This window comes from Megascapheus bottae, chromosome 17 (genome assembly GCF_031878675.1).
Source record: "Megascapheus bottae isolate mThoBot1 chromosome 17, mThoBot2.hap1, whole genome shotgun sequence".
Classification (NCBI taxonomy): domain Eukaryota; kingdom Metazoa; phylum Chordata; class Mammalia; order Rodentia; family Geomyidae; genus Megascapheus; species Megascapheus bottae.
In genome coordinates this window covers 13,919,781-13,932,786 of record NC_143525.1, presented here as the reverse complement: position 1 = coordinate 13,932,786, position 13,006 = coordinate 13,919,781, and the positions used below count along the sequence as shown (strand labels likewise).

Here is a 13,006-nt window from a genome sequence, read left to right as displayed (position 1 = left end):
AGAAAACTATAGTTACTTTATATTTTCCTTTATGTTTGAGATTCAAACTACACAATCTATTCTGCAGAGCATCCTTCCTAAAATGGATTTTTCTTGGCAGTTGCTGTGGCAACAGAATACCTTAACCTCAATACAGATGACGTGTCTTAGAAGGCAGTGCATTTTTCTCAGCTGCATTGCAGATTTTTTGCAACACATTTTACTGCTACTTCCTTCCTTTTTATTCTTCAACTAGAAAAATCAGAGCCATAAGTTCTATATAATAACTTCCCTAACATGCCAATGCAAATTTCTGCTATACAAAGACAGTCTCTCAAAACCATTCCCCACTCTGATTGCCCTAGCCACAAATCTCCTACCTTGTGTCCTGCTCCTGCCCAGTCACAATTCATCCTTCCCAATCTTCCATAAGTCCAGTGGTCTTTTGATGCTCTCTACTTCAGACCATCTATAGTGCCCACTTATGTCCCTTTCAAAGCACAGTACATACTACTAATCAAAGGTTTTTCTTATTCTCCCTCCCCTCTGCTCCCTGCCATTTACTCACCAGTCAAACTTCATTTGCTTTAGAGCATTCAGTTAAGCCAGGTATTAGAAGGGCAGGTTCTGAATAAACCTGTCCACCATGAGTAGAAGTATCTGTGAATTTACCTTAACCTGTCCATACATTTCTACCTGGCAGAAATTCAAAAATTGGAAAAAGTTTTGAGATGATATTCTTCCCTTAAATCAAGTTCCTTAGCATAATAATTTACCTGCGTGCCAGAGGATCTGGGAAAATCCATCCATCTATGCATCAATACACACACACACACACACACACACACACACACACACACACACACACACACTGCTATGGATTAAATCCTCATGTCCACACCTACCTGCATTTATTTTGAAGTCCTAATCCCTCCTTAATCCATTTTGGAGGATTGCTTGGGACTAGATGAGGCCGTGGGTTGACATCCCCACAGGATACTAGTTCCCTTGTGAGAAGGGAAGGAAAGCAGAGTGCACTCTGCAAGAACACACCAGGAAACACCATGTGATTACATAGTCCACCTAATTAAGCACCTGACCATGATGGCATCCAGACTCTGAACTGTGAAAAACAGTTGGTTAGCCACCCCCACCCCCAGTCTGGTATTTGGCACATCAGCCCAAACTAAGAAAACAAACCCAACCATTGTGGATAGACTGGATAAATAGGAGCTGTTGTTTTTTAAATGTATAGACTGTTTGTAGATAAAATACAAAGTCACTTAAAATTATCACCAGGCATTGGTGGTCATGCCTATAATCCTAGTTGCAGGAAGTAGGATTTGAAGCCAGCCTGGAAAGAAAAGTCTTCAAAACTCCATCCCCAAAATAACCACTGGCAAAGCTAGGCTGGAGGTGTGGTGGGAATGCCAACTAAGTAAGGAAGCCAAGGGAGCACAAGGTCCTGAGTGCAAACCCCAGTGTAGAAAACATGAATATGTATACATGAGATGTTATGAGAATTTAGAGCATTCTCAATAATTAGAAATAATGAAAAATGATAGAGGATTGACTAGAGAAAATATATAGTTTTTAATATATGTGTTCATGATACAGGGAAATAAATATATTCTCCATTAAGTGATTTGATGAGAACTAACACTGACTGTATGTAACTTCTAGACAGCTGAGGTAGGAGGATTTAGAATTTAGCCTGGGTATCTCTTTATTTTTATTTCACTATAAATAAAAAGTTTACATATTTAACAAGTTCTGGCTTAATTGATGTGACCAATTGATAGAGTAAACTTCAAATCATAACAAAGTATGTTTTTGTTTTCCCTATATTTTAAGAAAATAATACATTTCCAATGCTTATATTTTCCATTGCTTTTAATTATTCCTAGGAAGTCTCTGGGTTCAAATTTACACAGTCTACAGATTTATAGTGTCTTATTTATACAACTACTATCTATCTGATTTACTTGAATGCAATAAGAAACATAGTTAGTCTCAATCTTTACATTCCATTCTAGAAATTAAGGAAATATTGCCCATACTGTGCCTGACTCCCAGGGGAGAGCTAGGCATGATTGCCTTAGAGCAAAATACAGCTATTTTTGGTCACATGCTTGCCATGTTATAAATATGGTCTTAGGGACCATAGAGTGTAGGACAACAGTGAATCAAGATTGTAATGTTGTAAAGAAATGGAAGCTAATTCTTTCATCCTTTTGCCATTTCCCAAGCTTAGATTTATCCTTTTCCCTTTGCTGGGCTTTAAAATGTGTGCTTATTTGAGAAATTTGTGAAACATTTTAGATCAGTTAGGTACTTTGTATAGATTTTTAAATTTTCCTTATTTAAGTCCTTACCAAATTAAAAATTTAAAGCTATGGGAAGAAATATGAACTTCTCTGGAGCCAAGTATTGTTATTGAGACAAAGAAAGAAAGGGAGAGGGAGGGGAGGGAGGGAGGAAGGGAAGGGAAGAAGAAAGGAAGGAAGGAAGGAAGGAAGGAAGGAAGGAAGGAAGGAAGGAAGGAAGGAGAGAGAAAGAAAAAAAGAAAAGGAAGGAGAGACAGAAGAAAAGAAAGGAAAGAAGAGAAAGAGAAAAGAAAGGAGAGAGAAAGAAAAAGAGAAAGGGAAGGAAGGAGACAGAGAAAGAAAGAAAGAAAGAAAGAAAGAAAGAAAGAAAGAAAGAAAGAAAGAAAGAAAGAAAATTAACCTTCAAAAATAATAACTTCCCTGTATGCCAACAACAAGAACAGCCAGGCAGAAATCAGGAAAGCAACTCCTTTTGAAATAGCCTCAAAGAAAGTTAAATATTTAGGAATTAACAAAGGACTATAAGACCTTTATGATGAAAACTTTAAAACCTGAAAAAGGAAATTAAAGGAGAACTAAGGAAATGGAAAAACCTCCCATGCTCCTGGGTTGGAAGAATTTAACATCATGAAAATGGCAATCCTGCCAAGGACTATCTACAAATTCAGTGCCATACCCATCAATCTCCCAGTGTCATTCTTTAATGAAATAGAGGAAGCAATCCAAAAATTCATATGGAATAATAAAAGACCCCAAATAGCGAAAACAGTCATTAGCAAAAAGAACAACACTGGAGTAATATCAATACCAAGCTTCATACTCTAATACAGAGCTATAGTAATCAAAACAGCTTGGTACTGGCACAAGAATAGGCCTGAGGACCAATGGATTGGAACTAAAGACCCAGAAATCAACTCACAGACCTATGGCTACCTAATCTTCACATAAGGGGGCCAAAAAAAAAATAGCATGGAAGAAAGACAGCCTCTTTAACAAATGGTGCTGGCAGAAATGGTTAAGCACCTGTCAAAAACTAAAGCTGGATCCTTACATATCACCTGCACTGGAATTAATTCCAAATTGACCAAAGACCTTGAGGTAAAAGCAGATACACTCAAAACTCTACAGCAAGAAATAGGAGATACACTAGGACTCATTGGCACAGGTTGAAACTTTCTTAATAAAGATCCAGAAAAACAACAAATTAAAGTTTGGACAAATGGGACTGCATTAGATTGCAGAGCTTTTGTATGGCCAAGGACATAGCTAGAGTTAAATAAAAACCCACAAAGTGGGAGAAGACCTTCACTAGCCATTCAACAGACAAGGACCTCATATCTAAACTCAAAAAAAAATTGAACCTCTCAAAAACAAATCCTCAAACAACCATCCCATTAAAAGGTGGGCTAAAAGCTTAAAGAGAAGTCTTCAGAGAAGTCTTTCTCTGAAGAGGAAATAAAAATGGCATGTAGACACTTGAAGAAATGCTTGACATCTCTAACCATACAAAAAATGCAAATCAAAACAGCTTTGAGATTCAACCTCACTTCAGTTGGAATGGCTATTATCAAGAAATCTAATAACAACAGATGCTGGCAGTGTTGTGGCCAGGAAGGATCGCTAATACACTGTTGGTGGGAGTATAAACTCATTCAATCACTCTGGAAAGCAGTATGGCAATTTCTCAAAAGACTAAGCACAGAGCTCTCCTATAACCCAGCAATCCCACTCCTTGGCATTTACACAAATGTCCAGAAACAAGGGCATACTAAAGCCACTAGCACAATGATGTTCATTGCAGCATTATTTACCATAACTAAGATATGAAACCAACCCAGATGTCCCTCAGTAGAGGAATGGATCAAGAAGATGTGGTACCTCTAGACAGTGGAATTCTATGCTGCCATCAGAAAAAATAACATCGCCCCATTCATAAGAAAATGGAAAGACTTGGGAAAATCATATTAAGTGTGAAGTAAGCCAGACCCAAAGGAACATAGGCTCCTTGGCATGCCTCATTTGTAATAATTAGTACATATCGAGGACTCTGCTAGCAGAGGATCATAATAGCTCAAAAGCTATGTACATAGGGTCATACAGAATGAGACTAAACAAAATGAACTCTAGGATGTAGAAACAAGAGATTTATCTTTGTGATTGTTGTTCCTAATGTACTTTGTGACCTTATTACTTTCTCTTTTTTTCCCCACTTATGGTTAATCTCATGTGGTTACTGAATCTGAGTTTGTTATCTGATATACTGTGGACACACTTGTTTATTGAAATAGGTAAAGGAAGGGGAAAAGAAGATGATTGGGAGGAGGGGGAGGGAACGGGGAACAAAAACGTGAGAAGGGGTATCAAGGTTCGAGAAGTAATGTACCCACTGCCTGACAAATATAACTGTAACCCCTCTATACATTGTCCTTACAATAAAATACAATAGAAAAGAAAGAAAGGAAAGAAAAAGGAGGAGGAGGAGGAGGAAGACAAAGAACAGAGCAAGAAGAGGCCGCTGACTCGCTGAAATTTTGGGAGGACAGTAGTTGCACATCCTGTTCCCTCTGGTGCTGTGGAACTGTAGGGGATGGTAGATGAGGCTGATCTCACCAGTGGTGTCGGTGACCTTCTTTTTCTTTTGAAGGGCAAGAACCTCAACACCAATATGGAATAATTGAGAAAATAAAACATACTGGATAAAAATATTAATTTAAGGAAATAGAAGATGCTATGCTCAACATAGCATATAACTAACTTTATAAATACAATAGCAGTTGGTGGGAGTTATTCCATGATTTCATTAAAGTAAAATAATTCTCTTCAATATGATTTTTGGAATCGGGATTTAAGCTTACGAACTCAGATAGTATTAATTTCCCTGGTTGGAGTTTCATTCCTAGATGAGGTAATTTCACATTTTCCATGGGCTCATTTTAAGTTTGCTCAAACTCACTGAAATCACCAACTGGTAAAGTGGTAGACAAGAAGAAGAAGCACATAAGTCCTCAGTAAGCATTGGGATGTAGCATACTGAATTTAAAAAGTGGGATAACAGCGGTCAAAGCAAAATTTGTCTATCACAGTTTCCTACTCTCTACAGCCCATCCTGTAGAAGGTCTCAGTGTGCTCTGAAGGTCTGGGAACAGAAGAGGGGTATGGGGGTGCAGTTCAAGACCAGGATACCTGAGGGTGCTTTGAGACACAACTATGCAGACTCTCCATCATCCATATTTTCATAACTATATGAATTGCCTTGAGAATTCCAGGTACCTACCAGTGTTTTAATCAAACCAAAGACAGGCCAGGAGTTATCTGCAAATCACCATTCAGTATAGACAGAGTCCACATCCTAATCCAGAGAAAGCTGTAAAATTGCCCTAGCAGTGTACCTCATGACTGGAGAAGACAGAACAAGTATCTTACCAGATGCTACATAAGGATTTTAAAGATATTAAGTATCATGGGTGTTATTATGTAAGTATTATGAGCCACTAGGCTCATGCCTATAATCCTACTCAGGAGGCTGAGGTTTGAGGATGGAGGTTGGAAGCCAATCCCAGCAAGCAAATACTAAAGATTCTTAGCTCCAGTTAACCAAGAGCTGGAACTGGAGGCATGATTCAAGTAATGAGAGTGTCAGCCTATCAGCCATGAGTGAAAAGGCTGAGCAAGAGCACAAAGCCCCAAGCTCCAGAACTAGAAAAAAAGGAAAGGAAAGAAGGAAGGAAGGAAGGAAGGAAGGAAGGGAGGGAGGGAGGGAGGGAGGGAGGGAAGGAAGGAAAGGAGGGTTTTTTTTTTTACAGGGACTGTCTGCCCTCAAGTCACAAGGTCAAGGACGGTGGCATTTTCCTTCCTCTGATTTCACCTTTATCATCTGGCAATTCTGACAATGAGTATAGCAAACTTATCTTTTTGATGAATATATTTTATTTTAGGTGGTTTTTTAATCCAAAATAATCATTTCCGAAATTAAAAAAATAACATTTTTTCATTTTAGATGACTTATATACGACAAGAATATGAAATAAAACTTAAAGGGTTGATGCCAGCATCTCTAAGGCAAGAACTTGAAGACACCATTTCCTCCCTAAAGTCACAGGTAATTCCTAAAGCCAAGGCATTTCGCAAGGACGTAGGCAATGTATGTATTCTGAGAAGACTTCAACCAAATGTGATTCTGAATTGTTGACAGAAATCAATGCGTTGTCCTTGTATAACCCACCACCCAACATGAATTGTTCTTTCTTTCATTTTGTTTTAAGTTGTTTTTCTTACAAGCTTCCTTGAAATTAAAAAGTTGTCACTCACATTCCATTCTAGTGTCACCCTCTGTTCTTGGGGTCCAAAATCCCATTACGAACATAGCCATGTGGCTGGTTCCTCACTGTTATAGGCTCTGGGAAACAAAAGCAACATTAAGTCAGTAGCATTTGTTTCTGGTATATTTTCAGTGGTTGTTTCTTAGGAATATGATGCATTTTAAGCACAAGGTAAAATGGCAAGGTATTCAAACAGTTGGATTAAATTTTAAAATAAATTGTCCTGCAAGGCATCAGTGGCTCACACCTTTTATTTCAGGAGACTGAGATCTGAGGAACATGGTTCAAAGCCAGCCCAGGCAAGAAAGCCCGTGAGACTCTTACCTCTAATAAACTACTCAGAAGAAGCTGGAAGTGACTCTGTGGATCAAACGTAGAGCTAGGCTTGAGCAAAAGAAGCTCAGGATAATGCTTAGTACCCAGGCCCTGAGTTCAAGCCCTAGGACTGACAAAATAATAATAATAATAATAATAATAATAATCTAATGTCCTTAGTAAAGCTAATAAGGTACAGTGTGAGTGATAAACACTCAGGAGGCTGAGGAAGGAGGATGATAAGTTTGAGGCCAGCCTGTATGTAATATAATGTGAAAGATAAATTTTTAACTTCACTGATTTGAAGTCACTGTATATTTCTGTGTTATTTGAATGCTTTGTGCATTGCTGATATAATGAGGTGGGTTTATTTTCTCCCAACTGTCACGAGACTCCACATAGGCTCATTTCCAGTACTTGGAGAAATTTAAGACATACCCTTCCTATAAAGATTCCCAGTGGGAAAGGAGTCTGTATTCTCCATGCCAAGATCTATGCCTGGCACATAACAGGTGCTCTGTCCATTTATTTCCAAATGAAATAAAGAGAATAATTCTCTAATGTTCCCATTCACTATAACGTGCAAGACGAAATGTGAAGTAAATTGTAGCTGTTCTTTTCTATTCCCTGCAGTAAAAATTCTCCTATGTGAAAGCAAAAATGTTCATTCTACCAACCCTGCTGCTGCTGCTGTCTGCTGTGGCTTCTAGGGGCCAGCTCTGCTGGCTCCTGCATAGGAAAACTAAGTGCTGGAATGAAACTGTTAACATAAAGGGTTAAGCAAGTTTTATTTACACAAAAAGCCCTCCTGCAGGTGTGAGTTACCATTCATTTTATAGGAGGCTTCCTTCCCTAGGATCAACCCTGGACACTCTCCGAGGAGTTTTTAGTTTGGGATGTGGAGAGAAGAAATCTGATACCCACCTGCAGGGCTTCTGTTATCATTCATATCATTTCACTAATAAAAGCCACTTCCACCTCCTGAAACTGGGTGTTGACCCAGAAAGAGAGCTCTGCCAGCTGTGTTAGGGCCTCGGCATTGGCAGCTGCTTGGGGGAGTCACAGGCCATGAAGCAGTGAGTAGTTTGAAAGCACAGGTGCTTGTATTTTTTTTGGGGGGGGGCGATTGCTGAAATTCTTATTACAGTGCTGGGGGGTAGGAAGTTGAAGCAGAATAATCCTTGCATCTGTCAAAATTATCAGTTGTCCTGTGGGTCCTGTGAGCAATTGGATAAAATTAAGCACAGTGTATTATTATACATAAGCAACCCACTTTGATATGCACCCATTTGAGAAGACTACTTGCTCTCCTTGAAGCACATTTTTCCTTCTGCCAGCTGTACTCTTGCATAACTATGCTTCAGAATCAGCCGTTGCCATGGTTTCCGTTCAGACCAAAGAGGCAAGAGTAAACAATTCTGAGCAGATCAAATGTCACTAACTCTTGGTTACATTAAGCCATCATATAAGTTTAACCCCACACGGTTTAAATTTGGTTTGTAAGGTGCTTTTATTTTTGTTTTAAATTTTTGCCTTATAGATGTCTTTAATCATATATGAACTTATGCTTCAAAATACCCAAATGCTTTATAAACATCTAATTTAAAAAGCTTGGAACCCAGTTTTTTCTATCTCGCAGTCCCCCAAGAATGGCAGTGTAAGAGTGGTACCTGCTATGAGGCCTGTGCTTGGCAATTTCCATTCATCTTTTCAGTCGCCCTCATAGCCCTGGGAAGTAGTAGTCATTAGCCTCACTTCACAGATGAGGCATCAAAGAGTCAAAGCAACTTTCCAAGAGCCTTAGAGGCCAAGCCAGGAATTGAACCCAAGTTGGCCAAACTCCAAACAAAGTTCAAGCTCTTTCAAAATACTGTCTCTCTGACCTGAGGGAATATCCAGTATGAACTGAAGTTTCCAAAAAGCAGTCATTTTCTTTTCATTCATTCATTCATTAAATAGCTAGTGCATAGCAGCTGCATGCACAGCCATATAAAAGCAACTAAGGTAGTTTCTGCCTCAAGAGAGCTCTTGAGGAGAAATATGAAAGCATGGAATGATGAGGACATTATACATACAGGAATACAAAAGAGGGTCCACTGGCCTCGCCCAGGGCTACCTGGGGATAAGCAGTCAGAGGAGCAATGGACAAGGAAGAGGAGATAACAGGCCAAGCATTCCAAGGAGAGAAAATTGCCAGAGCCCAAGGGCAACTGAATGTGAATAATACAAAGTGTAAGGTGGCAGTGGGGGAGGCCGGGGGGGGGGGTGTGGAGGGGGGAGAGAAGAAGCTCCAGAGATAGCAAGAGGCCTCTGGTGGATTTCTTTAGTACAGATAGGATGTGGCCACGTGTTTAAAAGTGAAACAACGTAGAAAACCACCATAGATACTGAACAAATCTAGGGAATTGTCTGAATTTAAATAAAATGCCACCATTCCTTATGTTCAGTATTGGCATTTGAAGCACATTCACCTTTTCTCATACCAGATGTATTTTCTAGGTTAACTTCCTGCAGAAGAGAGCGTCCATCCTTCAAGAGGAACTGACAACCTACCAAGGGAGAAGGTACGGCCCATGCAGCAGAGGCCTTTCCTGTTAGTTTGCCTTGTTTGTACCTGGGAGTCCCCTAGATTGGACACTGAAGTCTTCATGAACGTGCTTAGACATGTTTGAAAGTAAGACACAGTCATAGTAAATAATCTGGCTTTAAGAAGTCCCTCACCTCTGTTTATCACAGAGCTTGGTCAGTCCCATCCGATCAAGATGAGAGAATCTGCGGGGAGTGGCAAGAGGAGGCCTCACCTGCATAGTTAGGCAAGATGTGGTCTTGAAGCCTGGATATACAGGGTGATGGAGACAGCCCTTCCTTTAAGACTGTGAGATGATGCAATTCTTGCACTAATGGCTCACATCTTCAAAGTTCTCTATCCCCTGGGGGTTTGAGCTGTTCTCTAGACCAGAATAGATCAATGGTTTGATGATGTCAGCGATGTTGAAACACAGAGATCCAGTGCTCCCAGTGTACAGTGCTCAGGAATGCCTGAGACCTTTTTAATCAAAGGTTCCCAGTGACACCACTGACATGGATGATATTTACCCACTCCAGTTCAAACAGCCTTAACTTTGAATGCAATGAGAGATTGAACCACTTACTTGGCACTGAATTAAAAGGAAAGAGCTTGTAAATCATTCACTTTTCAAAGGATGCTGTTTGCCTGTTATAGATAAGATATGATCTCTTCTAGGTATAAATGATGAAATTTTAATATCAAATATCCTTTTAAACCCCTGACTCCTTCAGATTGGTACCCATGTTATAACTGACTGACCTATTCAATCCGAACGTCCTAACTGAGGATTTTGGTTGACAGATAACTTGCACGGAAGAGAGTGATGGATGCTGTTACCCAGACTGAGACGGGGACTTCTCCCAACAGGTTTGAGGATTTGGAGATTATAAAGAAAGCTGTGAAATTGGTGGCATTTAATACTGAAGTGTAATTAAGATCATAAAAGCCTGTGTCTTTCACATACTGGTGGGATGGTTTCATTTGTGTCTGCCCAAGTTTTTTGTTCAGCATCCCTTTATTCATGATTACCGTATTTGTGTGCATTGAATGTGTGCTGAGAATTAGTTGTATGTGGAAAATAAGTGATTTTTTATTATATGACTCTTTATTGCTTTGAATTGTTTTATCAGTTAGGTATGATCAAAATCACGTTTGTAGTATCATATCAGATTTTTTTAACCTGTTTGTTTCCATGTTTCTGTTCATATATTATTAAAATATCATTTTATACTCAGCATTTTACTCTTTACTTTTTAATACACCTCATTTGTCAAAAAAAATGTACCATACATATGTGGTATTTTTCCCTATCAAACTTGGGAGAAAAATGCCTTATGTTATATCAAAGATCAGATCCATAATTAGTGCATGAAGTTGGTGTTTGGAATGAATTCACTGAGTTATCTGATCTGTGTTTTTGTTTGTCTTCAGACTGGTCCTGGAATACCAGAGACAGCATTGTGTTGGCATTTTAGGCAGGTATCTCTGGCTTGATTGTTACTTTTTCCTTCATTCCCTCTTTCTCTCTCTGGAAAGTTGTATCGGCTTATATTTAATTAAATGTAATAAGAGGCTTCGTCGTGATACTGTTACTTGCTTTTGAACATTTTTTATGGTTCTTGTATGGTTATAACCATACAAGAAAGCCCACAGCATGGGGTCAGTCACAGTATAAGCTTCCTACATTCAGTTTGCTGTACACACCTTCTCAATGAGAAAACATCGGTGGTGTTCCTATGCATGGACGTTTGAAGTCTGAGTCCTTCCTCCCACTGAATGCCAACCCTTTCTTGCCAAGGAGATTCTGAATTACCATTGATGGGTACTCCAGATTTTCATGAGTAGTCATGACACCTACCATACACTTCTGAGACACTAAAAATCTGTCTATAACCAGGCATCAGTAGCACATACCTGTAATCCTAGCTACTCAGGAGACTCGGATCTGAGAGTCTGGGTTCAAAGCCAGCTCCAGCAGGAAAGTCTATGAGGCAATAAACTATCAAAAAAAATGCCATTAGTGGAGCTGTGTTTCAAGTGGTAGAGTGTTGGCCTTGAGCAGAAAGAGGTCAGGGACTTTGCCCAGGCCCTGAAATCAAGCCTTGGGACCAGCACACAACAAAGTAAAACAATCTCGCACTACTCATCTGGTTTACTGTAAAAGGGGGACAGGAAATTTGTTTACACTTCTTTTCTGAAATTTTTTTCTCTTTTTCACACCTAAGCTCATCTTTTGTTTGCTGCCCAAGGATTGATTACCTGTTTCTTTTCGTTTTGTTTTGTTTTTTCTGTGACATTGGGAAGTAACAGGTTTTACAGCTACTTCCAAAGCCAGGCCCAGGATCAGCTAAAGGCAGCTGAGTGGCAGCCATCAGCAGGAGGTTGACATCTTGCACTAAATCATCTCTGTGGGGCCACCACCCTCCTGGTGACACTCAGAAACACCCCCAACACCTCTTCCAAGAACATAAGTTTCTGTCCTGTGGAAGATCAGGTTTGTTTAGCATACATGCAATGCATTATCACATTGGATTCAAGAGTATTCAGGAAAAAGCAAAATTATGGTACATGCGATGGAAACCACTTAACAATGGGGACAATTGGGATTGAGGCTGTGATTTAGTGCTTGGAAAGGAAAGGCTACATGATTAATTTAAAGTGCTTGTGTGGAGACTATGAAAAGGGGGCCATGGCTTGGCAGATTTCATTATTAAGGTTATTAGCTGCTTGAAGTGAAAATACTTTGTGAACTGTATTGTGTGTTGGAATTGGTAACTCCCACTCAGGCCTGTTTGTTTTCCATGAGTAAACATCAGTAGGTGTTTTGGAAAGTTGCCTGCTATTCTTGCTTTTCCTTATTTCAAGGGTTATGAAATTACAAACACTGGTGAACCTTTGACATTGCCCAGATCCTGTCACCTCGCTGCCGTGTGTCATCTATGTCTGACAATAAAGCAAATGAAACTTGGCTCAGGTTGATTGGATGTGATAGGAATGCATGGTTCACGCTTGTGTCTTTGTGAATGTTCTCTGATAAAGGAAGAGAGAGAAAAATGGCATCTGGCATGTTTGAAATTCCTTACTGAGTATATAAATGGCTACTGGGAGAGAGAGCGAATGCTCAGGAAATAAATTATCAACACTCTGCCTTATTATAAAATCATCTAAGATTTCATCCTTTCTTTTATCTGGTAGAAGATCAATTGTTCATGACGCATACCTAGTTTAGTTACATTTCCAGGTACTATTGTTGGCTGGTGTGCCTGTACATCCACTGTGCTTTTGGTATTTCAATTCACAATTGTCCACAGGTTGCAGCTGATAGAGCATTTGGAACATATGGAGTGGAAGGAAAGCTCTGGTTGCTGAGTGTTAATGTCTGGTGTCTCTCCAGGGGTCAGGAAAGGGAAGTGCTCAGAGAGCAGAAGCTCTTCAGTCAATTGCAAAAGCTCCAGTATGGGTTCAAGCCACCATTTCTGCATCAGTGCCCCCTGGGG

At 39.6% G+C, this 13,006-nt stretch overlaps 1 protein-coding gene across 6 annotated transcripts in view; it reads left to right on the top strand.

Moving 5' to 3' along the window:
• Cep112 (centrosomal protein 112) overlaps positions 1 to 10,472 on the top strand; it is a 350,634-nt gene extending 340,162 nt beyond the window's left edge. For all 6 annotated transcript variants that reach the window (XM_090349879.1, XM_090349880.1, XM_090349881.1 and 3 more), the window contains 3 exons: positions 6,304 to 6,405; positions 9,440 to 9,504; positions 10,311 to 10,472. In XM_090349879.1, coding sequence (XP_090206005.1) covers positions 6,304 to 6,405; positions 9,440 to 9,504; positions 10,311 to 10,314 — 171 coding nt within the window. In that variant the 3' untranslated portion in view covers positions 10,315 to 10,472. The remainder of the gene's footprint in view (positions 1 to 6,303; positions 6,406 to 9,439; positions 9,505 to 10,310) is intronic.
• Positions 10,473 to 13,006: the final 2,534 nt, after the last annotated feature.